At 42.8% G+C, this 26,778-nt stretch overlaps 1 protein-coding gene across 1 annotated transcript in view; it reads right to left on the bottom strand.

Annotated features, from left to right (window-relative positions):
• myo16 (myosin XVI) overlaps nucleotides 1-26,778 on the bottom strand; it is a 541,014-nt gene that overhangs the window by 488,546 nt on the left and 25,690 nt on the right. Inside the window, exons 2-3 of the mRNA XM_072264587.1 lie at nucleotides 17,707-17,777; nucleotides 3,077-3,220 (exon numbers count right to left, since the gene is read on the bottom strand). Coding sequence (XP_072120688.1) covers nucleotides 3,077-3,220; nucleotides 17,707-17,777 — 215 coding nt within the window. The remainder of the gene's footprint in view (nucleotides 1-3,076; nucleotides 3,221-17,706; nucleotides 17,778-26,778) is intronic.

Here is a 26,778-nt window from a genome sequence, read left to right as displayed (position 1 = left end):
TCTTATGCTCCATAAGCGCCTCATTTGTTCCCACCTGCTCCTACCTGCAATGTACTTCCTACTTTTTCTTAACCAAGGCTTCAATATATCTTGGAAACCATGGTTCCCAATGCTTGCTATCTTTACCTTTTATTCTGACAGGCAAATGCAAGCTTTGTACTCTCTAAGTTTCACTTTTGAAGGCCTCTTAGTTACCGAGTACACCTTTGATAGAAAACAGCCTGTCCCAGTCCACACTTGCCAGATCCTTTCTGATACCATCAAAATAGGCCTTTCTCCAATTTAGTGTCCCAACCCCTGGACCAGACTTATGATTTTGAAACTAATGGCACTGTGATCATTAGATACAAATTGTTTACCTACACTAACTCCTGTCACCTGCCCTGTCTCATTTCCTAAGCAGATCAAGTATCACACCCTCTTACATTGGGACTTATATGTACTGATTAAGAAAACTTTACTGAACACAGTTGACAAACTCTATTCCATCTAGTTCTTTTTCAGTATGGGGGTCCCGGTCAATATGTACAAAGTTAAAATCTCCTGCTATCACAACCATATAACCATATAACAATTACAGCATGGAAACAGGCCATCTCGGCCCTTCTAGTCCGTGCCAAACTCTTACTCTCACCTAGTCCCACAGACCTGCACTCAGCCCATAACCCTCCATTTCTTTCCTGTCCATATAGCTGTCCAATTTAACTTTAAATGACAACATCGAACCTGCCTCAACCACTTCTGCTGGAAGCTTGTTCCACACAGTTACCACTCCCTGAGTAAAGAAGTTCCCCCTCATGTTACCCCTAAACTTTTGCCCTTTAACTCTCAACTCATGTCCTCTTGTTTGAATCTCCCCCACTCCCAATGGAAAAAGCCTATCCACGTCAACTCTATCTATCCCCCTCATAATTTTAAATACCTCTATCAAGTCCCCCCTCAACCTTCTACGTTCCAAAGAATAAAGACCCAACTTGTTCAACCTTGCTCTGTAACTTAGGTGATGAAACCCAGGTAACATTCTTAATTACCCATTCTTAGAAACACCTTATGTTTCTTGTATCAGTCTGCTATCTCTGTACAAATTTGTCCTTATTAATCCTCGGTCTGGTGGGTGGTCTGTAATATAGCCCTAATAACATGATCATAACTTTCTTATTTCTCAGTTCCACCCATAATGCCTGACTAGCCCAGTTCTCCAGCATGTCCTAACTGAACACAGCCATGACATTTTCCATGACTAGTAACAATACCCCTCCTCCTTTAATTCCTCCCACTTTGTCGTATCTAAAACAATGGAACACTGGGATATTGAGCTGCCAGTCCTACCCCTCCTGCAACCAAGTCTCACAAATGGCTACAATATGATAATTCAAACTGTTGATCCATGCCCTGAGCTCATCTGCCTTTCCGACAATACTTCTTGCATTGAAATCTATGCAGCTCAGGACATTAGTCACATCATGCTCAACCTTTTGATTCCTGACGTTGTCTGAGGTCTTAACATCTGTCTCTACAATGTCTCCACTATTTGTTCTGGCACTCTGGTTCCCATTCCCTAGCAAATCTAGTTTTAAACCACTCCTCTAAGCAGCACTGACAAACCTTCCCTCTAGGATATTTCCCCCTCCAGTTCAGGTGCAAACTGTCTCTTCTGTACAGGTCCCAGCTTCCCTGGAAGAGAGCCCTCCCTCCTGCATCAACTCCTCAACCACATGTTATACCGTATAATTTCCTTTTCCTGGACTCACTAGCACATGGCATGGAGTAGCAATCCTGTGATCACAACCCTTGAGGTCCTGCTCTTTAACTTAGCACCTCACCTCTTGAACTCAGCAGAACCTCATCAATTTTCCTGCCTTGTCATTGGTACCTACATGGACCATGATCTTTGACTGTTCATCCTCCTACTTAAGAATGCTGAGGACTTGATCTGAGATATCCCAGACCCTGGCACCTGGAGGCAACATACTATCTGGGAATCTCGTTCTCTTCCACAGAACCACCTGACCATTCCCCTAACTAACAAATCCCCTATTACCACAGCTCACTTCTTCTTAGGCCCTCCCTTCTGAGTCACAGAGTCAGACAGTGCCAAAAAGTGATCACTGTGACTTTCCTCTGCTCAGCCATCCCTCCCGACTGTATCCAAGTGATATACCTGTAGTTGACAGGGATGGCCACAGGGTACTCTGTATTGGCTGTTTAACCCTTTTCCCCTTTCTGACTGACACCCAGTTTCCTCTATCCTGCACCTTGGGAGTAACTACCTCTCTATGTATCTTATCTATTGCCCCTTCAGCCTCCGAATGATCTGGAGTACATGCAGTTCCAGCTCCAACTCCTTAACGAGTAGTGTTAGAACTACTACAGGATGCCACAGGATGCACTTCTCATTGGTGTCAGGGGTACTGGAGTTCTCCCTGTCTTCCCCCATCCCACAAGAGGAGTATTCCACTATCCAGCCTGTCACATCTACTATTCCAAACTGAGCAACTATAAAAAAGGAAAAACAATAAATTATGGAGGAGAAAAAATTTCAACCTACAGCCTTTTTGCCTTCTCTCACTCAAGGCCCTCCACACTGAAGTCTCAAAGAGCTAAAGCCTCAAAAACCCCATTTTTACTTTGACCACTTCTACGATGGCCGATCCAACAATGCCTGCCTCTGCTTTAATTTGTTCTTGACAATTAATCCCAAATGCTGATTGGCACCACTCAAAGCACCAAACTGCTGTGAGTCATTGCCTTTTCTACTCAATCTGTGAACCTGAGTGAACTACATCTTCTCAGGCTTCCAGTCTCCAATTGGACACTATTCAAAGACTTAATTTTTGATGAGACACTCCAAGGCTTCAAAGAGTTGTGCTGCACTATGGCAATGCACCATTACACTAGAAGTCTTCATTTAGTATGTTCTCAGAGAAAGAGAAATCATTGATTGAAATCCAGTTATCTCAAAAATGGTCAGATGATTATGGCTGAAAGAGGACATCTTAAAACTGCACAGAATGAATTATTTTACTATGTCATTTCTGTGATATCCTGACGTTTGGAAAAGAGCATTATGACTTACCAACATGAGAAGCAGAACAATATCAGGATTATCAGAAGCACATGCCACATGCAGTGAGGTCCACAGGTCTTCATCCTGGTGATTGACATTTACTCCCTTTTCAATCAGAATCTCTGCAGCAAACATGTTGTCATATCGAGCACACTGTTCAAAGGAGAGGTTGCATATTAGAAAATACTTTTCGGTTTCTTCCCAAAAGACACCAAGTTGATAAATGTAGGAACACCTTATAGCCACCTCATAATATTGCCATTTAATGGGTTGGTGTATATATTTTTACAATAATACTATTGCTATCTACGTTTTAAACTGAAGTGATATGTGGAATGTTCAGCAAGTCTGTCCTAAACACAGGACATTTCAGATATGTCATACTGAGGGATTACAATCAGACAAACTAATCTGATCATCAAAAATTAACCAGCTGTCTTAAAGAAGAAATGCTCATACATCTGTCAGAGCATTGCTGACAGCAGAACTACGTTGCAGGCAAGATTAAAAACCAGAAATGCTTACATTGTTGGAGGAAACTGAGCTAACATGAAAAGGAAGATTTCTATCCTGCCAATCCCTAGTAGCCCTCCACTCCATCCTGCAAGCTTCAGTGAAATATTGTTCAACTTTCCTAGGTGATAAATCAAATTCTTAAATTTAGAACCCCATAGCTAAATAAAAAAAGTAAAATTCATGAAAAAATGTGGAAGATACAACAGATGTCCATGTAATATTTTCAAGAAACACCTGGATGTTACAAGATACAAGGATGTTACAAAGTAGAATACTGTACGTTACAGAAGAAAGTAAGCCAGGTAATCTAACACTGGTGGTAGGGAAATTCCGGTGCACAGAATTAATCTGCACTTGGAAAGGCAGGGATTGATTAGGGATAGATTACACAGTTGGTGGGAGATTCTGCAGCATCTATGGAAATGAAAAAATGGTCGACATTTTGGCCCAAGACCCTTCATCAGGACTGGAAAAAGCAGGGAGCAGAAGCCAGAATAAGAACATGTGGGGAGGAGAAAGGGTGCAGAGTCTGGTGCTGTGGCTCAGAAGTGGAGACAGGTGAAGAGGATTGCAGTAGTGATAGGAGATTCCATAGTCAGAGGAACAGAGACAAGATTCTGTGGGCACAATACAGACACACAGATGGTATGTTGCCTCCCTGTGCCAGGATAAGGGATGTCCCATATTGAGTTTCTAAGAGGGGAGTGTGAGCAGCCAGAACTCTTGGTACATATGGGCACCAAGGCCGTAAGCAGGAAAATCCAGGAGTTCCTAAAGAGGGATCTTAGGGAGGTAAGTAGGACACTCAGAAACAGGATTTCAAGGGCAGGAATCTCTGGATTGCTGCCCGTGCCATGCTCCAGTGAAGGTAAGAATAGGATGATTTGGTAGATGAATGTGTGGCTGAGGAAATGGTGCAGGGTGCAGGGATTCAGACTGATGGATCATTGGGATCTCTTCTGGGAAGGTACGACCTGTACAAAAGGGATGGATTACATCTAAACCTGAGGGGGGGAAGTATCCTTTAGGGCAGGTTTGCTGGAGCTGTTTGGGAGGGATTAAACTAGTTAGGCATTGGGATAGGAACCAGAGTGATAGTGTTGTGTGTTACAGCTTGGCATCTGTGACATTGTGGGCATCACTGAATCGTGGCTGATAGAAGATTGTAGCTGGGAGCTTAACGTCCAGAGATACACATTTTATTGAAAGGACAGACACGTCAGCAGAGGTGGTGGCATGGCTCTGTTGGTAAAAAATTAAACTAAATCATCAGAAAAAAGTGACTTAGGGTCAAAGTAACATAGTGTTCATCCATTGTGGGTAGAGTTAAGGAACTGCAAGGATAAAAAGACCCTGATGGGAGTTGTATACAGACACTCAAACAGTAGCAAAGATGTGGTCCTTAAATTACAATGGGAGATGGAAAATGCATGTCAAATGGGCAAGGTTATAATAATCATGTGCGATTTCAATATGCAGGTAGCTCAGAAGAGTCTGGTTGGTGTTGGATCCCATGAGGGGGAATTTCTAGAATGCCTACAAGATGTCTTTTTGGAACAGCTTGTGATTGAGCTCACTAGGAGTTCAATCCAGTTAATCTGGATTGAGTGTCACGCAATGAACTGGAATTAATTAGAGAGCTTAAGGTAAAGGTAGCCTTAGGGGTCAGCATTCATAATATGACAGAATTCATCCTGCAGTTTGAGAAGGAGAAACTAAAGACAGATGTATCAGAATTATAGTGGAATAAAGGGAATTACAGAGGCATTAGAGGGGAGCTGGCCAAAACTGAGAGAAAAGGAACACCAGAAGGAATGACGACAGAGCTGCAATGACTGGAATTTCTGCGTGAAGTTTGGAAAGTGTGGGATAGATACATCCTAAACAAGTATTCCAAAGGAAGGATGACAAAATCTTGGCTGACAAGAGAAGTGAAAAACAACATAAGAGCCAAAGAGTGGGTATATAATAGAGCAAAAAATTAGTGGGAAGTTAGAGGATTTGGAAGCTTTGAAAATCCAAAAGGAGGCAACGAGAAAAGTAATTAAGAAAGAAAAGTTGGAATACATAAGAACATAAGTAATAGGAGCAGGAGTAGGCCATCTGGCCTATCGAGCGTTCCCCACCATTCAATAAGATAATGGCTGATCTGTCCGTAAACTCAGCTCCATCTATCTGCCTTTTCCCCATAACCTTTAATTCCCCTACTATGTAAAAATCTATCTAAAGGTACCTTAAATACATTTAGTGAAGAAGACTCATCTGCTTCTCTGGGCAGAGAATTCCACAGATTCACCACTCTCTGGGAGAAACAGTTTCTCCTCATCTCCGTCCTAAATCTTCTCCCCTGAATCTTGAGGCAATGTCCCTAGTTCTCGTCTCACCTACAAATGGAAACAATTTTCCTACTTCTATCTTATCTATTCCTTTCAAAATTTTGTGTTTCTGTAAGATCCCCTCTCATTCTTCTGAATTCCAGAGAGTAGAGTCCTGTGCAACTCAATCTCTCTTTATAGGTTAACCCCTTCATCTCTGGAATTAACCTGGTGAACCTTCTCTGCACTACCTCCAAAGCCAGTACATCCAGTTGAATGCGAACAGTTTAAAAAGAGGAAGAAAGTCGCAGACTTTTTCTCTTCGGATCAAGAAGACAGCGGTAAGAGGCTAAGGATTTCCAGCGAGAAGACATTTTATTTCTCGGGGTAGGAGAGAAGCCAGACTGCACGGTGTGTGACGTCAGCCAATTGAGCGCGAACAGTTTAAAAAGGAAACCGCCATATCCAGCGGGCAGCGTCGGAGCAGGCCACAGAGTGAGATGGTGCAGAGTGAAAGGGCATTGGCTCAACGGGCTTCAGTGGAGACGGGAAGAGGCTTCCTGCGACCGTTGAGTCTCGTAGTAACGAAGTAAGTTACAGTTTTTTCGTATTTAGTACAGACAGTAGCATTAGAGGTATGCATCTAGGATTAGTGTTGTGCTTGGAGTGCCAGATGTGGGGAGCCTGGGAGACTCCCAGCCTCCCCAGGGATTACATATGCACCAGGTGCACTGAGATGAATCTCCTGAAAGACCATGTTAAGGAGCTGGAGATGGAAATTGATGACCTTCGGCTAATTAGAAAAAGTGAGGAGGTGATAGATACTACTTATAGAGAGGTAGTGGATAGCACCCCTGTGACAGTCCCCCTCAGAAATGGATATATCGTTTTGGATACTGTTGAAGAGGCAGACCTGGCAGAGGAGGACCACAGTGAACGAGACTCTGGCATTCTGCTCAGTGCCAAAATCAAGAGAGCAAGAAGAAATGCAGTAGTTATAGGGGATTCCATCATAAGGGGGACAGACAAGAGATTCTGCGAGTCGGACAAGGATACCCAAATGGTGTGTTGCCTCCCTGGAGCCCAGGTACGGGATGTCTCAGATCGAGTCCAGAGTATTCTGAGGAGAGAGGGCGAGCAGCTGGAAGTCTTGGTACATATTGGTACCAATGACATAGACAGAAAAAGAGAGGAGGTCCTGAAGAAAGACTACTAGGAGCTAGGAAGAAAATTGAAAAGCCGGACCTCCAGAGTAATAATATCAGGATTGCTGCCTGAGCTGCGCGCTAATGATGGTAAGAATAGCAGAATTAAACAGATGAATGTGTGGCTAAGTAACTGGTGCAGGGGGCAGGGCTTCAGATTCTTGAATCATTGGGATCTACTTTGGGGAAGGTATGACTTATACAAAAAAGATGGATTACACCTGAACTGAAAAGGTACTAACATCCTGGCGGGATTGTTTAATATAGCTGTTAGGGAGGGTTTAAACTAAGTTGGCAAGGGGAAGGAAACCAAGGTGTTAGGGTCGAGGAAGAGGAAGATAGAAGTAAGTCAAAAATACTGTGCAGCAAAGATGGCAAGAAGGACAGGCCGGTGAATATACAGGATAATTTGCTGCAAAATAGAAATATAGCAAAATCGGCAACAGATACTGATCTAAATGTACTGTACTTAAATACATGCAGCATTAGAAATAAAGTGGATGACCTTGCTGCACAGCTGCAGGTTAAAAGATATGACATTGTGGCCATCACCGAGTCATGGCTAAATGATGGATGTGAATGGGTGCTGAATATCCAAGGATACACAGTGTATAGGAAAGATAGGAAGGTAGGCAAAGGGGGTGGCGTGGCCCTGATGGTAAGTAACGATATCAAATCAATAGAAAGAGGAGACATAGGATCAGAAAAGGTAGAATCCTTATGGGTAGAATTAAGAAATGGCAAGGGTAAAAAGACACTAGTAGCAGTTATATACAGGCCTTCAAACAGCAGCTGGGATGTGGACCACAAGTTACAGCTGGAAATAGTAAAAGCATGTCAGAAGGAAAATGTCAAGATAATTATGAGGGATTTTAATATGAAAGTGGATTGGGAAAGTCAGGAAGGTAATGGATCTCAGCAGACGGAGTTTGTAGAATGCCTACAGGATGGCTTTTTGGAGCAGCTTGTCCAGAAGCTCACCAGGGGACCGGCTGTTTTGGATTGGGTGCTGTGTAACGAATCTGAAGCGATTAGGGAGCTGGAGGTAAAGGAACCCCTTGGAAGTAGTGATCATAATATGATTGAGTTCAATTTCAAATTTGAAAAGGAGAAGCTGGTATCAGGTGTATCGATATTTCAGTGGAACAGGGGAAATTACAGTGGTATGAGAGAGGAACTGGTCCAAGTTGATTGGAAAAGTAAGCTAAATGGAGGGACGGCAGAGCAGAATTGGATGAAATTCCTACAAGAAATAAGGAAAATACAGGAAAAATATATTCCAAGAAAAAAGAAAATCATGAATGGAAAAATGGCACAAATGCGGCTAACGAGAGAGGTTAAGGCAAAAATAAAAGCAAAAGAAACGGCGTACAAGAAAGCAAAAACTAGTGGGAAAAATGAGGACTGGAAGACTTTTAAAAACTTACAGAAGGAAACTAAGAAAGTCATTAGGAAAGAAAAGATGAATTATGAAAGGAAGTTGGCGATTAACATAAAAAAGGATACTAAGAGTTTTTTTAAATATATGAAGAGTAAAAGAGTGACAAAGGTAGATACGGGACCAATTGAAAGTGATGCTGGAGAAATTATAATGGATAACAAAGAGATGGTGGAGGAACTGAATGAGAATTTTGCATCAGTCTTCACAGTAGAAGACATGAGCAATATACCTGATAGCCAGAGGTATCAGGGAATAGAATTAGGTACAGTCAAGATTACTAGAGAGAAAGTGCTTGGGAAGCTAAGTGGACTAAAAATAGATAAGTCTCCCGGTCCGGATGAGGTGCACCCAAGGGTTCTGAAGGAGGTGGCTTTGGAGATTGTGGAAGCATTGGAAATGATCTTCCAGGAATCAATAGACTCTGGCATAGTTCCGGAGGACTGGAAGGTGGCAGATGTAGTTCCGCTATTTAAGAAAGGAAGGAGGCAGCAAAAAGAAAATTACAGAGCTATTAGTCTGACATCGGTAGTTGGAAAGATATTGGAGTCAATCCTCAAGGACGAGGTTATGAAATACCTCGAGGTGCATGGCAAGATAGGCCAAAGCCAGCATGGTTTCATGAAGAGAAGATCCTGCCTCACCAACCTATTGGAATTTTTTGAGGTAATCTCGAATAAGATTGACAAGGGAGAGGCTGTGGATGTTGTGTATTTGGATTTTCAAAAGGCCTTCGATAAGGTGCCGCATATGAGGCTGCTTAATAAGGTGAGAGCCCATGGAATTATAGGAAAGATATTGAAATGGGTGGAGCATTGGCTGATAGGCAGAAAGCTAAGGGTGGGAATAAAGGGATCCTATTCTGATTGGTTGCCGGTTACTAGTGGTGTTCCGCAGGGGTCGGTGTTGGGGCTGCTTCTTTTTACGATGTATATTGATGATTTGGATTATGGATTAAATGTTTTTGTGGCTAAATTTGCGGATGACACCAAGATAGGTGGAGGAGCAGGAAATGTTGAAGAAACGAAAAGGTTGCAGAAAGACTTAGTCAGTTTAGGAGAGTGGGCAAAGAAATAGCAGATGAGATACAACGTTGCCAAATGTATGGTTGTACATTTCGGAAGAAGAAATAATCGGGCAGATTATTACTTATTTTGAAAATTCAAAAATCGGAAGTGCAAAGGGACCTGGGGGGTCCTCGTGTAGGATACCCTAAAGGTTAACCACCAAGCTGGATCGGCGGTAAGGAAAGCGAATGCTATGTTGGCATTCATTTCAAGAGGAATAGTGTATAAGAGTAAGGAGGTGTTGATGACACTCTATGGGGCACTAGTGAGACCTCATTTGGAATACTGTGTGCAGTTTTGGGCCCCCTATCTTAGAAGGGATGTACTGATATTGGAGAGAGTTCAGAGAAGATTTACGAGGATGATTCCTGGAATGCAGGGGCTAACATATGAGGAGCGTTTGTCGGCTCTTGGATTGTATTCATTAGAGTATAGAAGAATGAGAGGGGATCTCATAGAAACATTTCAAATGTTGAAAGGGTTGGACAGAGTAGATGTGGAAAGATTGTTTCCCTTGGTGGGTGAGTCCAGGACAAGAAGCCATAGTCTTAGAATTAGAGGGTACCCAGTTAAAACGGAGATGAGGAGAAATTTTTTTAGCCAGAGGGTTGTGGATTTGTGGAATTCGTTGCCACATACAGCTGTGGAGGCCCGATCATTGAGGGTGTTTAAGAAGGAGATTGACAGGTATCTAATTAGTCAGGATATCAAGGGATATGGGGAAAAAGCCGGAAAGTGGAACTAGATGGGTGAATAGTTTAGCTCATGGAGGAGCTGCGGAGAAGATTGATGGGCTGAATGGCCTACTTCTGCTCCTTTGTCTTGTGATCCTTCCTCATGTACAGAGACCAGAACTGCACACAGTACTCCAGGTGCGGCTTCACCAGTACTCTGTATAGTTGCAGCATGACCTCCCTGCACTTGAATTCAATCCCTCTAGCAATGAAGACAACATTCCGTTTGCCTTATTAATAACCTTTTGTACCTGCAAGCCAACTTTTTGCGATCCATGCACAAGCACTCCCAAATCCCTCCGCACAACAGCATGCTGCAATCTTTCACCGTTTAAATAATAATCTGCTCTTCTATTATTCCTTCCAAAGTGGATCATCTCGCATTTACCAATGTTGCATTCCATCTGCCAGACCTTGGCCCACTCACTTAACCTATCTATATCCCTCTGCAGACTCTCCATATCCTCTGTACAATTTGCTTTTCCACTCAGTTTAGTGTCATCAGCAAATTTTGCTAAGCTACACTCAGTCTCCTCCTCCAAATCATCAATGTAAATGGTAAACAGCTGCGGGCCCAGCACTGACCCCTGCAGCATCCCACTCACCACTGACTACCAACCAGAGAAACACCCATTTATACCAACTCTCTGCCTTCTATTGGTTAACCAATCCACTATCCATGCCAATACACTTCCTCTGACTCCATGCATCCGTATCTTATTTATAAGTCTTTTGTGTGGCACCTTATCGAACACCTTCTGGAAATCCAAGTATACGACGTCCACCTGTTCCCCTCTATCCACTGCACTCATTATATCTACAATGAACTCCAGTAAGCTTGTTAAACGGGACCCGTGCTTTCTGAATCCATGCTGTGTCTGTCTAATGGAACCACTCCTTTCTAAATGTTTCGCTATTTCTTTCTTAATGACAACTTCAAGCATTTTCCCGACTATAGATGTTAAGCTAACTGGCCTATAGTTGCCTATCTTTTGCCTACATCCTTTTTTAAAAAGTGGCGTGACACTTGCTGTCTCCCAATCTGCCGGAACCTGCCCAGAGTCTGGAGAATTTTGGTAAGTGATTACCAACGTGTCTACTATAACCTCCACCAATTCCCTCAGCACCCTGGGATGCATCCCATCGGGACCAGGGGACTTAACTACCTTTAGGCCCTCAAGTTTGTTCATCAGTATCTCTCTCGTGACAGTGCTTTTATCGATGTCTTCACTTCACATTTCATTCATAACATCATTCTTTGGCATATTAGATGTGTCTTTCACCATGAAGACCGACACAAAATAGTCGCTCAAGTCCTCAGCCATTTCCTTATCACCCAATATCAATTTCCCCTTCTTGTCTTCTACGTTAACTTTAGCCACCCTCTTCCATTTTATATATTTATAAAAACTTTTGCTATCTGTTTTTATATTTTGTGCTAATTTACTTTCATACTCTATCTTCCCTTTCCTTATTTCTTGCTTAGTTGTTCTTTGTTGCTTTTTAAAGTTTTCCCAATCCTCCAGTCTCCCACTACTCTTTGCAACTTTGTACACATGAGCTTTTAATTTGATACTATCTTTTATTTCCTTAGTTAACCAAGGCTGGCCCTCCCCACACTTACTGTCCTTACTTTTGACTGGAATATACTTCTGTTGGGCACTGTGAAAAATCTCTTTGAAAGTATTCCATTGTTCCTCAACTGTCCGACCAAATAGCCTGTACTCCCAATCCACATCAGTCAACTCCTCCCTCATCCCGTTGTATCTCCTTGTTCAAGCATAATATACTAGTTTTAGATCTAACTATTCCATTCTCCATCTGTATGCGAAATTCAATCACACTATGATCACTCTTTCTAAAAGGATCCCTGACTACAAGATCGTTAACCTTACCTTTCTCATTGCACAGGACTAGATCTAAGATAACATTTTCCCTTGTAGGTTCACTAACACGCTGCTCAAGAAAGCCATCATGGATGCATTCTATTAAGTCCTTCTCAAGACTTCCTTGACCAACCTGATTCACCCAGTTTAGTGGAAGTTAAAATCCCCCATGACAACTGACTCTTCATTCTTACAAGCCTCAGTTATTTCTTGCTTAATCGCCTCTGCCGCAGCAATATTTTTATTGGGTGGCCTATAGACAGCTCCCAGCAGTGACTTTTTCCCTTTACTATTCTTAATCTCTACCCAGATGGACTCAACATTCTGCTCCGTAGATCTTATATTGTCTTTCACAAACTCCCTGATCTCATCCTTAATTAAGAGTGCCACCCCACCTCCTCTGCCTTCCTGTCTATCTTTCCGTATTACCTGATACCCTTGGATATTTAACTCTCAGTTATCTCCACCTTGCTACCAGGTTTCTGTAATGGCCACTAAATGGCCCAGGTACTGATATGTGCCACAAGTTCACTAACCTTGTTTCTAAATTTATGGGCATTTAGATAAAATGCCCTTATACTCATTTGTCCTTTTAGAATCTAGTGATGTATGTGATTTTTGCTTTTTACTTTTACACACTCTACTCTTACTTTTTTCTTCACTATCTCTAGCTTTGGCCTCTACATCACTTCCTTCTTCTTTTCTGTGTGGGTTCCCATCCCCCTGCCATATTAGTTTAAAACCTCCCCAACAGCACTAGCAAACAATCTCCTTAGGACATTGATCCTGGCCCTAGTTTATGAAAGTAAACTAGCCAATAATATTAAAGAAAATACCAAAAGTTTCTATTGTGATGAGAATACACATAAAATTGAGATGTTTGCTGGCCTGGGTTAGCATCAGTGGCATCAGCAGTTGGTCTGCCACCTGTCCTCAGGGGAAGGAGAGATAAGGAACAATGGACAGGCGATCTGGAGATGTGTAATGAAGGGACGGGAGAGAGAGCTGTCTGGAGCGCCTCCCCTTTTGAACCCTGAACTGTTTGAAGTGATGGACAGGCGATACCCCAGCAGGGGGATAAAAAGGGACAGGTTCGCTAAGGCAAGACACACACGACACCCGAGGTAACGAGACCCTGGAAGCGGTGCGCCTCTCACGAGTCGGTGGGAGGTACAGGACCTTAAACGCACAGGGTGGAAAGGTACGATCAGTGGGAACCCGGTGTGTGTCCACCCTCGCTTGGGTGCTGGGTTCACTGCAGAGGATCGACCGCATCTGGAGGAGGGGTCACAGTCGGTGATCTCAGGTGACATCACAAAGGACCCGCCCGGAAAGCTGCTTGTGAGCCATGTCGCCGGTCTGTGAGTGGAAGCCGTTCTGAATGATCAGTTGTTCCCGTTCTCTCTCTCCCTCCTCCCACGTTGTCCATCGCCATGGCAACGATTACTGCAAACTGAACTACTAAATTGGACTGAACTTTGTGTCACTTTGAAATTGGTCATTTAACCCTAGACAACGATAGAGTTTGATTGATGCTGTTATCTTAATTCTGTGCACATGTGTGTTTATCATTGCTGAACTGTTGCATTTATTATCTTTCCGATTACTGTGTTGCTTGTTTCTTTAATAAAACTTTCTTAGTTCTAGTAATCCAGACACCAACTGAGTGATCCATTTCTGCTGGTTTGGCAACCCAGTTACGGGGTACGTAACACTATAGATACATAAAGTGAAAAAATAGATGCGAAACTGAATATCAGACCACTGGAAAACGATGCTGGAGCAGTAATAATGGGGGAACGAGGAAATGGCAGAAGAATTGAAAAAGTATTTAGTATCAGTCTTCACTGTGGAAGTATCGTGGAAGTTCTTGAGTGTGAGGGATCAGAAGTGTATAAAGTTGACATTACTAGGGAAATGGTGCTTGAGAAACTGAAAGGTCTGAAGGTAGATAAGTCACCTGTACCAGATGGTGTACACCCCAGGGTTCTGAAAGAGGTTGCAGAAGAGATTGCAGAGGCATTAGTAGAATCAATTGATTCTGGCATGGTGTCAATAAGACTATAGGACATAGGAGCAGATTTAGGCCATTTGGCCCATCAAGCTTGCTCCATCATTGCATCATGGCTGATCCCAGATCCCACTTAACCCAATCTACCTGCCTTCTCGCCATATCTGTTGATGCCCTGACTAATCAGGGAACTATCAACTTTCGCTTTAAATATACCAACAGTCTTGGCCTCTACTGCAGTCAGTGGCAGAGCATTCCACAGAATCACTACACTCTGGCTAAAAATAAAATTTCTCCTTACCTTTATTCTAAAAGGTCGTCCCTCAATCTTGAAACTGTGACCTCTGTTTCTGGATATCCCCACCACAGGAAACGTATCCATCTTATTGAGTCCTTTCTACTTTTAGTAGGTTTCAAGGAAATCTACCCACATTCTTCTAAGTTCCAGTGAGTACAGGCCCAAAGCTGCCAAATGCTCATTATATGTTAAATCTTTCATTAGAGGAATCATCCTTGTGAACCACCTTTGGAGTCTCTCCAATGACAGCACATCCTTTCTGAGATATGGGGCCAATAGTCCAGGTGTGACAATACTTCAAGTGCGACCTGACTAGTGTGTTATAAGGCCTCAGCATTATCTCCTTGCTTTTATATTCGATTCCCCTTGAAATAAATGCCAACAGTGCATTTGCCTTCTTTACCACAGACTCAACCTGTAAATTAACCTTCTGGGAGTCCTAAGTCCCTCTGCACCTCTGATGTTTGAATTTTTCCCACCATTTAGACAATCATCTGCATTTTTGTTCCTTTTACCAAAATGCATTATTATACATTTCCCAACACTGTATCCGTCTGTCACTTTTTGTCCATTCTTCCAACTTTTTTAAGTCCTGCTGCAATCACATTGCTTCCTCAGCAATACCTACCCCTCCACCTATTTTTGTATCATCTGCAAACTTTGCCACAAAGACATCAATTCCATTATTCAAATCATTGACAAACAATGCGACAAGTATCAGCCCCAATACTGTCCCCAACAAACTCTACTAGTCACTGGCAGCCAACCAGAAAATGTCCCCTTTATTCGCACTCGCTGCTTCCTGCCTGTCAGCCATTCCTCTATCCGTGCCAGAATCCTTCCTGTAATGCCATGGGATTTTGTCTTGTTCAGCAGCCTCATGAATGGCACCTTATCAAATTCTTTCTGAAAATCCAAGCAAATAATACCCACTGCCTCTCCTTTGTCCATCCTGTTTGTTACTTCCTCAAAGTGCTCTAACAGATTTGTCAGGCAAGATTTCCCTTCACATGATGACTTTGATGTATTTTATCATTAGTCTCCAAGTACCCTGAAACCTCATCCTTAATAATAAACTCTTTCCCAACTGCTGAGGTTAGGCTAACTGGCCAATAATTTCCATTTTTTTGCCTCCTTCCTTCTTAAAGAGTGGAGTAACATTTGCAATCTTCCAGTCCTCTGAGACCATGCCAGAATCAAGTGATTCCTGAAAGATCATAACCAATGCGTCTGTTATCTCTTCAGCAACCTCTCTCAGGACTCTGGTCCAGGTGACTTATCTACCTTAAGACCTTTGAGTTTGCCTACCACTTTCTCCTTTGTAATAGCAATAGCACTTACTTCTGCTCCCTGACAGTCACGGACCTCTGGCACACTGCTCACATCTTGCACAGTGAAGACTGATGCAAAGTACTCATTAAGTTCATCTGCCATTTATTTGTCCCCCATTACTACCTCACCAGCATAATTTTCCAGTTGTCTAATATCAACTCTCACCTCCCTTTTACTTTGATTAACTAAAAAAACTTTTAGCATCTGGCTTGTTTGCCTCATATTTCGTCTTTTCCCTTCTTATAGCTTTTTTTGGTAGCCTTTTGTTGGATCTTAAAAGCTTCCCAATCATTTTTGCTACCTTATATGCCCTTTCCTTGACTTTTATGTAGTCCTTAACTTCCCTTGTCAGCCACAGGTGCCTACCCCTGCCATTTGAGAACAACTTCTCTCTGGGACATATGTATCCTCTGCCTTGTGAACTATTCCGAGCAACTTCAGCCACCTCTGCTCTGCCATCATCCCCGCCAGTATCCCCCTCCAATCCACCTGGGCAAACTCCTGTAATTCCCTTTATTCCATTGCGATACTGATACATGTGACTTATGCTTTTCTCTCTTAAGTTGCAGTATGGAATTGCAGTATGGAGTGTGGTTCTTGAGGAATGAAAAATTGCAAATGTCACTCCACTCTTCATGAAGGGAGAAAGGCAGAAGAAAGGAAATTATAGGTTTGTTAGTCTGACCTTTGGCTGGGAAGATGTTGGGACTGATTGTTAAGGATATGGTTTTGGGGTTCTTGGAGGCACATGATAAAATAGGCTGTAGTCAGTATGATTTTCTTCAGAGAAAATCTTACTTAATAAATCTATTGGAGTTCTCTGAAGAAATAGCAAACAGCTCAGGAGAATTAGTGGATGTTATTCACTTGGATTTTCAGAAGGCCTTTGACAGGTGCCACATATGAAGCTGCTTGACAAATTAAGAGCCCATGGTATTACAGGAAAGATAGAAGCATGAATAGATTATAGGCTGATTGACAGGAGACAAAGAGTGGAAATAAAAGAGTGTCCTTTTAGAACAGAGACAAGGAGGAATTTATTTTGCCAGAGAATCGTAAATCTGAGGAATTTGTTGCTACAAGTCACTATAGAGGCCAAGTCATTGGGTATAGTTGGGGGAACTTTGGGATTCTAACATTTAACTTTTGTTCATTCTTTAAGGCACTCCTCTGTTTTTGTGGATGGTTGTGAAGGAAAAACATTTCAGGATGTATATTGTACACATTTCTCTGACATTAAAATGTGTCTTTGAAACCTTTGATATTTAAGACAGAGTTTGATAGATTTTTGATTAGTCTGGGCTTGAAGGGGTATGGGGAGAAGGCAGGAGATTGGGGTTGAGAGGAAAAATAGATCAGCCATGAAGAAATAGCACAGCAGAGTTGTTGGGCCAATGGCCAAATGGCCTAAGTCTTCTCCAATATCTTGGGTCTTACGGTCGAAGTTGGAGGCTGATAGGTGAAGCCACTATGGTGGGGTGGGGTATGATGTAAGAAGCTAGGAGGTGGTAAGTAGAAAAGGTAAAGGGATAGAGAAGAAGGAATTTATTAGGAGAGGAGAATGGACCATGGGACACAGGGAAGGAGGAAGGGCACCAGTAGGAGTTGATAGGCAGAAGAGAGGAGGTAAGAGTAGGGAATTGAAGAAGACTGGATGGGAGGTGGAGGAAAATTGCTGGAATTTGGAGAAATCAGTGTTCAGGTTAGAGTCTACCCATTCAGGTTATGTCTTGTTTCCCCGTTCTCTGCGATCAGTAACCTGTACTGAAGTATTATTTTCATATGTTAACCAAACTACTGCATTTATTACACAATGGCACAAGATAAGTGTTCTTACCAGATGCAGCAGTGAACCACCAGAGGAGATCAATGTGTTCGGGTCAGCACCATCCTTTAACAGCTTCAAGACTATAAAAATAAACAACATCTTAGCATAGAACAAAATATTTCTCACTAGTTCGCTTGGATTAAGAATGCAATTCATTGTTCAGTGTAATATTTTATCAGCACACTCTATGTATGTTCAAGTCTTTGTTCACGTTTTTTCTCATTGCATCCTTCTCTCTTACAGATGCTGGAATTCGTTGATTGTTGACATGATGTTACAAAATATAAGTTTCTACTTCAACTCTATTAAGCACCACAGAGGAGAGGCAAGAGAAAAAAAAATGAGGAGGAAATCTCATCTGGGTGAATTTCCCACTATTCAGGACATTTACAAAGACAGGTGTGTAAAAAGGGCCCGAAGGATCATTGGAGACCCGAGTTACCCCAACGACAAACTGTTCCAGCTGCTACCATCCAGGAAATGGTACCGCAGCATAAAAACCAGGACCAGCAGGCTCTGGGACAGCTTCTTCCACCAGGCCATCAGACTGATTAACTCATGCTGACACACTGTGTTATGTTACGGTGACTATCCTGTTGTATCTGCTATTTATTATAAATTACTATAAATTACACATTGCATATTTAGACAGAGGCGTAACATAAAGATTGTTACTCCTCATGTACATGAAGGATGTAAGTAATGAAGTCAATTCAATTCAATTCAACTGGAATTTGACAGCAAGACACCATTTTAAAGAAACACTAAAAATATTCTGTAGTTGGAAGATGATACTTTCAACAGGAAAGGTAAAAAGTCACAGCTGGAACACAAAGAGCCTTCTCAACCGTTTGTAGAAACTCCGTCTGGAGGCTTGCATATTAAACTTGTATGGAACTCAGCATTTCCAAGGGGCACTCAGATGTCTGGTCCCCATCTTTGTTTGCTCTTTCCTACTGAACAAAATACACGCAATGCCTTTGCTGTTGATAAATTAGTTTAAAGCTTGAAAATGTGCTAAAGCCACTGACAAGCAACAATTAATGAAAAATGATACATTATAGATCGTTCAAATATTTTGGCATTAACTCAAAAAGTATCCTGAATGTAAGACTGCAAAACTCATTTTTTAAAGCTTAAAACAATAGAGATGTAGACATGTAGAGATTACATTTTCACCTACTTTAATTGAAATTTTGCTGCCTGCAAAATATAAACATTGATGCTGATGAACAATGCCATTTGTTTGTCAGATTCACTGGTCTGCACATTTACACTAGTAATCTGGTCGCCTGTAATAAGTGGAACACTTAGGGATCATTACAAATCTTAGTAATTGACAAAAAGAAACACCTTTATTGTACTTCTACACTTTATTAGTGTAGGCCACATCTTCTCCTCCACTCGCATTAGTTTATTGAAATAACTTAAAGATTTTAATTCTACCTTGCACTATATTTTGCTCAGCTTGTACTAAATTCATTTATACCCTGGGTACAATTAACTGTAACTGCTTTTTGAAACCCAAGTCTGCTAACAGACAGTATCATAAAGGACCACAAAAAAAACATGCCTGTATGATGGGACAGCAACTGATTTAAAAACTATGCATAGATTCACTTATCAGCAGGGAGACAGGGAGGAAGGTCTTGCTCCTTTGAACAGCAATGGTTCTGAGGGGGTGAGTAGATAGGGTGTCCTCACCTTGTCAGAGAACATCTGGAGGGTGAAATGATGGGACAGGGGAGAAATAAACGGAGAGGGAGAAGAAGGAGGGAGGAGGGACAGTGCTAAGAGGGAGGCAGTGTTGAGGGGAGGGATTTGGAAGCTGTTAGAGTATAGTGCATTCAGGGAGGAGCATTCAAGAGAACGCAAGTAAAGGAAGCTATGAGAGACATTGTGGACATGAGGGTTCCGCTGTCCATCAGTGTGTGCGTGCAGTGTGTATCCTGTACAGTTAGAATGTTAGCTGATATCTATGTGTCTTCATATGTGTGTGCATAATAGACTGGGTTAATCAGATCCAACTGTTGGAGAGTCCAGAGATATGGGAGTAAGATAGACAGCACAAATAAACCACACAAAATCTTGTGCTACATAGCAAGTCACAATGATTTCTGCGCTCATGTTTCTTTTAGGCATTGCTGTTGGTGTTGGGGGAACTCTGATTTACAACTCGTGAAACCATCCCTGGATCTGAGGCACTGATCAAAATCCTGGCCCCGGTTGAAGTCCAAAGGAAATTCAAAAAAACAGCTCAATAATTCCACAAGCTTCCCAAGCGCAGAGTCACCACGAGTCAGACAAACTCTTTCATCTTTTGTCCTCATGCCAGCAACACAGCTTGTTTTTTTCAAACACATCATGTGTTCATTAACACAGTATTCAGCATAAGTTTATATATCAATTAGACATTTTAATAGTCACTTTTTATTTGTAGTCTCCCAATGTCTGGACACATAGCATTGCTTGGGCTGGCAAAGTACATTAACGTTTACACATTGAAGTAGTTTCCGAATCCAGACAGGAATTTGTATGCCACAATGACCTAAGTAGTCTATGACCTGATAGACATTCATTCAATGTATTATAAATATTATGCGTTTCACCTTTTGAATATATCTGTCAGCTTAGAGACACATAGAATTCTTCCTTCTGCTTAAAACAAAGAATACATATTATTATCCTCTGGATGATTAAAATAATATTATTATGATTAAAATATGAGAAATTATACAGATCCAAGGATTACCTCACCATTCACATTAATGTATATGTCATCATCCCTAAGGGGAGCATTAACAACATGGATGAGCAAGATTTACAAACACTACATTGTGATCGGGGATGCAAGAGTCAAATTATAATCCAAATGCTGGAGGAACTCAGCAGGCCAGGCAGCATCTATGGGAAAGAGTAAACAGTCGATGTTTTGGGCTGAGACCCTTCATTAAATTTGTTGACTGAATTCCATAGTACTGCCTGACTGCTGAGTTCCTCCAGCATTTTGTGTGTGTTGCTTTGGATTTCCAGCTTCTGCAGTTCCTCATGTTTCAAATTACAATCAATTCACCCTTTACTTGTGTCAAAGGAAAAAGTTGTATGAGGCCTGTCACTCCAGGTTTACAATATTCCCTCACGCTTATAGGCATGCCATATTCCCAATAGCACAAATCACATAATCTATATCTTTTCCCAGAAGAATAATATCATTTTCACTTATCACGAGGTTATCAGTGGCTCGTTGGGTCTGAAATCCATCAAAACACTAGACGATAATAGGTAGATAAGCCTACAAGAGGAGAGGCTGTATTTGATTTGGTATGGGGAAATGAACCTGGTCAGGTGTCAGGTCTCTCAGTGGGAGAGCATTTTAGAGATAGTGATCACAATTCTATCTCCTTTACAATAGCATTGGAGTGGGAGGAACAGACAAATCAGGGAAACTTTTAATTGGAGTAGGGAGAAATATGAGGCTATCAGGCAGGAACTTGGAGGCATAAATTGGAAACAGATATTCTCAGGGAAACATATGGAAGAAATGTGGCAAATGTTCAGGGGATATTTGCGTGGAGTTCTGCATAGGTACGTTCCAATGAGATAGGGAAAGGATGGTAGGCTACAGGAACCGAGGTGTACAAAGGCTGTTGTAAATCTAGTCAAGAAGAAAAGAAGAGCTTACAAAAGGTTCAAAAAACAAGGTAATGATAGAGATATAGAAGATTATAAGGCTAGCAAGAAGGAGCTTAAGAATGAAATTAGGAGAGCCAGAAGGGGCCATGAGAAAGCACTGATGGACAGGATTAAGGAAAATCCCAAGGCATTCTACAAGTATGTGAAGAGCAAGAGGATAAGACATGAGAAAATAGGACCTATCAAGTGTGACAGTGGAAAAGTGTGTATGGAACCGGAGGAGATAGCAGAGGTACTCAATGAATACTTTGCTTCAGTATTCACTATGGAAAAGAATCTTGGTGATTGTAGGTATGAATTGCAACAGACTGAAAAGCTTGAGCATGTAGATATTAAGGATGTGCTGGAGCTTTTGGAAAGCAACAAGTTGGATAAGTCACCGGGACCAGACGGGATGTACCCCAGGCTACTATGGGAAGCTAGGAAGGAGATTGCTGAGCCTCTGGCGATGACCTTTGCATCATCAATGAGGACTGGAGAGGTTACAGAGGATTGGAGGGTTTGCGGATGTTGTTCCCTTATTCAAGAAAGGGAGTAGAGATAGCACAGGAAATTATAGACCAGTGAGTCTTACTTCAGTGCTTGGTAAGTTGATGGAGAAGATCCTGAGAGGCAGGATTTATGAACATTTGGAGAGGCAAAATAGTAGAAATAATATAGGAATATTATTAATATAATTAGGAATAGTCAGCATGGCTTTGTCAAAGACAGTTCATGCCTTACGAGCCTGACTGAATTTTTTGAGGATGTGACTAAACACATTGATGAAGGTAGAGCTGTTGATGTAGTGTATATGGATTTCAGAAAGGCAATTGATAAGGTACCCCATGCAAGGCTTATTGAGAAAGTAAGGAGACATGGGATCCAAGGGGACATTGCTTTGTAGATCCAGAACTGGTTTGCCCACAGAAGACAAAGAATGGCTGTAGACGGGTTATATTCTGCATGGAGGTCGGTGACCAGTGGTGTGCCTCAGGTATCTGCTCTGGGACCCCTACTCCTTGTGATTTTTATAAATGACCTGGATGAGGAAGTGGAAGGATGGGTTATTAACTTTGCTGATGACACAAAGGTTGGGGGTGTTGTGGACAGTGTGGAGGGCTGTCAGAGGTTACGGCGGGACATCGATAGGATGCAGAACTGGGCTGAGAAGTGGCAGAAAGAGTTCAAACCAGATAAGTGTGAGGTGGTTCATTTTGGTAGGTCAAATATGATGGCAGAATATAGTATTAATGGTAAGACTCTTGGCAGTGTGGAGGATCAGAGGGATCTTGGGGTCTGACACCATTGGACACTCAAAGCTGGGATTGAGTTTTAGAGCCAAGAGGTAATGTTGCAGCTATATAGGACCCTGTCCAGACCCCACTTGGAGTATTGTGCTCAGTTCTGGTCACCTCACTACAGGAAGGATGTGGAAAACATAGAAAGGGTGCAGAGGAGATTTACAAGGATATTGCCTGGATTGGGGAACATGCCTTATGTGAATAGGTTGAGTGAACTCGGCCTTTTCTCCTTGGAATGACAGAGGTGACCTGATGAGAGATAACCTGATAGTGGTGTAGAAGATGATGAGAGGCATTGATCGTATGGACAGTCAGAGACTTTTTCCCAGGGCTGAAATAGCTGGCACTAGAGGGCACAGTTTTAAGGTGCTTGGAAGTTGGTACAGAGGAGATGTCAGGGGTAAGTTTTTACGCAGGCAGTGGTGACTGCATGGAATGGGCTGCTGGCGGCAGTGGTGGAGGTGGAAAAGATACGGTCTTTTAAGAGACCGCTGGATATGTACATGGAGCTTAGAAAAATAGAGGGCGATAGGTAAGCCGAGGTAGTTCTAAGGTAAGGACATGTTTGGCACAGCTTTGTTGGCCAAAGGGCCTGTATTGTGCTGTAGGTTTTCTATGTTTCTAGTTCACATCCCATTATGGGCAGGAATTCAGCAGGCAGCAACTTGTTATGGTCCGGTCTCTGAAATCTGCATTCCGGTTCACAGTCCAGTCCATCGACCCTTGCTCCAGGTTTTCCTGTCTACCCTGTTTCTGTTCCTGTTGAGCACTAATTGAGGCAGCTGATTCTCCATGGGGCTGGATGCATAAATACCTTCAGAGACCAGGGTGTGGTTGCTGGATTGTTTTTGTCCTTACTCCTCATATCCCTTCCCTTGCCTTCTGTTTCCTTCTCTTAAGCCTTGCTTTGTCTTGCTGGTAACTCTCGCCTCACCTGAAGTTCTTGTCTCACCTTGCATTGCCTGAAGCCTTGCCTTGTCTTGCTGGTAACTCTCGCCTTGTCTCGCCTGAAGTCTTGTCTTGGAGCCACCCTGTACCTAGCTCCGTTCCTGTCCCTTGCCTCCACCGGGTAAGTCAGGCTGTATTGCCGTTACCCTGCGGTCGGTTCTGTCCCTTCCTGTCCCTTGCCTCTGTCGGGTGGAGATCCGCGCCCTGACCAGGTGATCTGCGCCCTGCCTGGGTGATTCGCGCGCTCCCCTGCAGTACCACACACTGCCCAGGAGGGGCTTCAAGGCCCCAAGCCTCGAGCCTCGCCCCAAGCCGAGCTTCAAGATCCCAAGCCTCGAGCCTCGCCCCAAACCAAGCTTCAAGACCCCAAGCCTTGAGCCTCGCCCCAAGCCGAGCTTCAAGACCCCAAGCCTCTAGCCAAGCCAAGCTTCAAGACTCCAAGCCTTGAGCCTCACCCCAAGCCAAGCTTCAAGACCCAAAGTCTCAAGCCTAGCCTCAAGTCTCCAGCCTCGCCTCAAGTCTCTCTCTCCAGCCTCATCCTGCTTGCCAGCCAAGTCACGTCCTTGCCTAGTTCTGGGGTCCGAGCCAGAGGCAAGACCCAGATTCTGGGTCCTTGTCCAATCTCTGGCTCGGAGTCCTAGCCCTGGCTCCTAGCTGTCTTGCCCTGCCCTGTTCCGGGTTCCCAGTTTTCGTGTCCATGTCCTAGTCCTCACCCTGTATCCTAGTACTTCAGTGTCTGTGTCTTGCACTTGGGTCCGTTCCCAGCCACCACCTTATGACACAACTATGGAAAAGGGGAAGCAGTTGAAGTTTCAGGCTGAGACCCTTCATCAATCCAGTTTACTCTTTTCCACAAATGCTGCCTGGCCTGCTGATTTCCTCCAGCATTTTGTGTGGGTTGCTTTGGACTTGCAGCATCTGCAGAATTTCATGTGTTCAAGGATTCATTTATTATCAAAGTATGCAACTCTAGAATTTTTCTTCTCCGGGTAGCCATGAAACCAAGAAAGAAAAGAAAGAAAGGCAGCACGATTATCAACCCCCAAATCCCACCTCCCCCATACAATGTAAAGAACAAAAATGGAACAGGCACCAAATCCCCAAATCCTACATCCGCACCCCACCCCCGCACAAAAGATTTGGGAACGATCAGGCAAAAAACACGGAATATGTAAAACTATAAGACCAAAAAATTCTATTGTCCAAGTCCACACCCAAAACACAGAAAACGTGGACAACATTTTTTTTGTGCGGGAGGAGGTATTTGGGGTTTAATGTGCCTGATCCATTTTGTTCATATTTTGTGCGGCAAGGGGGATTTGGGGGTTGATGTGGCTGTTCCATTTTTGTTCCTATTTTGTGTTGGAGGAGGGGTTTGGGGTCAACATGCCTGATCAATTCTGCTCGGTTTTTGTGCCAGAGGAGGGATTTAGGGTTTAATGTGCCTGATCTATTTTGCTCTTTTTTTGTGTGGGAGGAGGGATTTGGGGTCAATGTACCCTGATCCATTTTGCTTATTTTTTGTGTGTGGGGGGGATTTGGGGGTTAATAACAGAGCTGTTTTTTCTTTTCTTTTTCTTTCTTGGTTTCAAGGCTACTCGGGGCTTTGAAGAATTTCAGAGTTGTATATTTTGATAACAAATGAACCTTTGAAAATTCTCCAGGCACAGCAGCAGTCTCTCCCCTCGCAGTAGTGCAACAGATCAACAGACAGTCTGCATTGGCCTCAATGCTTCAATCTCCGTCAGCGCACAATGGAAACTGTAATTGGCGAAACGGAGTCGAACATTGGCTTGCGTCCAGTCCTGCAACCCTGCCCGCCATGAGGTTCATGAACACTGCCTTTGCCTCCCAGAATCCTCTCAGAGATTGTAGAGTGCTGGGGCACCCAAACAACCTACAAACTTCCGCATTCACCTCGATATTTCAATCTCTCTCATCGCTTCAATCGGTGAACTGGAGTCAGACGGCAGCTCGCACCCTGTCCTGTGGCCCGCCGCTTTGAGGTTCGCGTATGCTTCCTCTGCCTCCTGGACTCTCTCAGGGACTGCAGAGCAATCTCCAAACAGCAAATTACAGGCTCCAATAAGTCCAGAATCACATCCAAGATGAAAAAACAAACATAAAAAACATAAAAGAAGTGAAAACATGGTTTAGTGATCTATCCAGAAGATGTTGACCGAAGGAGGGTTGTTCAGAGGCGCCATCTTGACCGGAAGTGCATAAGGGGAGGAGCAGGTGGAGTGACCGAGACCAGGCGATGGTCCATAATGGGGAGATCAAGGTGAAGAGAGACAAGAAAACCACATCTGTGTTGCAGCCTCTATCAAAGCCTAGTAGCAGGTAAGAAGCTCTTTCCCAGACTCAGTGTATCTGATGGCAGCATCAGGAAGCTTCTGGGACCAGAAACCTGGAGACATATTCCTTCTTCCATACTTCTGCCACAGGCTCCAAACAGCCACATCATCTTTGACAGAAACTTGCAGCTCAAATGGGAGGCCCTCTCAACAGCATCCTTTGCAGCTTCAAAAGCTGACCCCATACAAAATTAAATTTCTTTCTCAACACAGCATACAAGTGTCAGAGGAGCATAGCCAAATAGGGTATGTGGCACTGCCAGTATCCCAAAAGGCCAGCAAAGTGTTGGGTTTCTTGTTTTATCATAAGGGGTGCTACGTTTAGAATTTTATTTCTAACTTTGTTAGGAATTACCCTTAGTCTATTGTTTTCCCAGAAAATGAACAACTGTGCCCTGTATTTTATTGTTTTCCCCTCATCCCCTCAGTTACATGTGATCAAAGTATCAATGGCTTTGGAAACCTCTTCTTTATAGGGTACCCATAATAGCACATCATCTATATGATGAGTTAGTTTAATACTGGGGATTGGATACAGTCACACAAATCCTACGCCACCACACTACGACAAATAGTAGGAATAGTACAAACTGTGGAAATATTCCTGTGGAAGCTGTGTAAAGGTGTACTGAAGGCTGTTTCATAAATTAATTAGACTTTTTAATGGCCACTTTTTGTTCATTAGTCTCTCGCTGTCCAGACAAACTACAGTACATTCCTTTTTTTTGTAATTTTTTTTATTGAATTTCATCATCAAACAAACACTTCCATAAGGTGTATTTCAGATACTGTACATATAT

This window comes from Mobula birostris, chromosome 7 (genome assembly GCF_030028105.1).
Source record: "Mobula birostris isolate sMobBir1 chromosome 7, sMobBir1.hap1, whole genome shotgun sequence".
Classification (NCBI taxonomy): domain Eukaryota; kingdom Metazoa; phylum Chordata; class Chondrichthyes; order Myliobatiformes; family Myliobatidae; genus Mobula; species Mobula birostris.
Note: the sequence above shows the minus strand (reverse complement) of the source record. Positions and strands in the feature narration are given on the sequence as shown.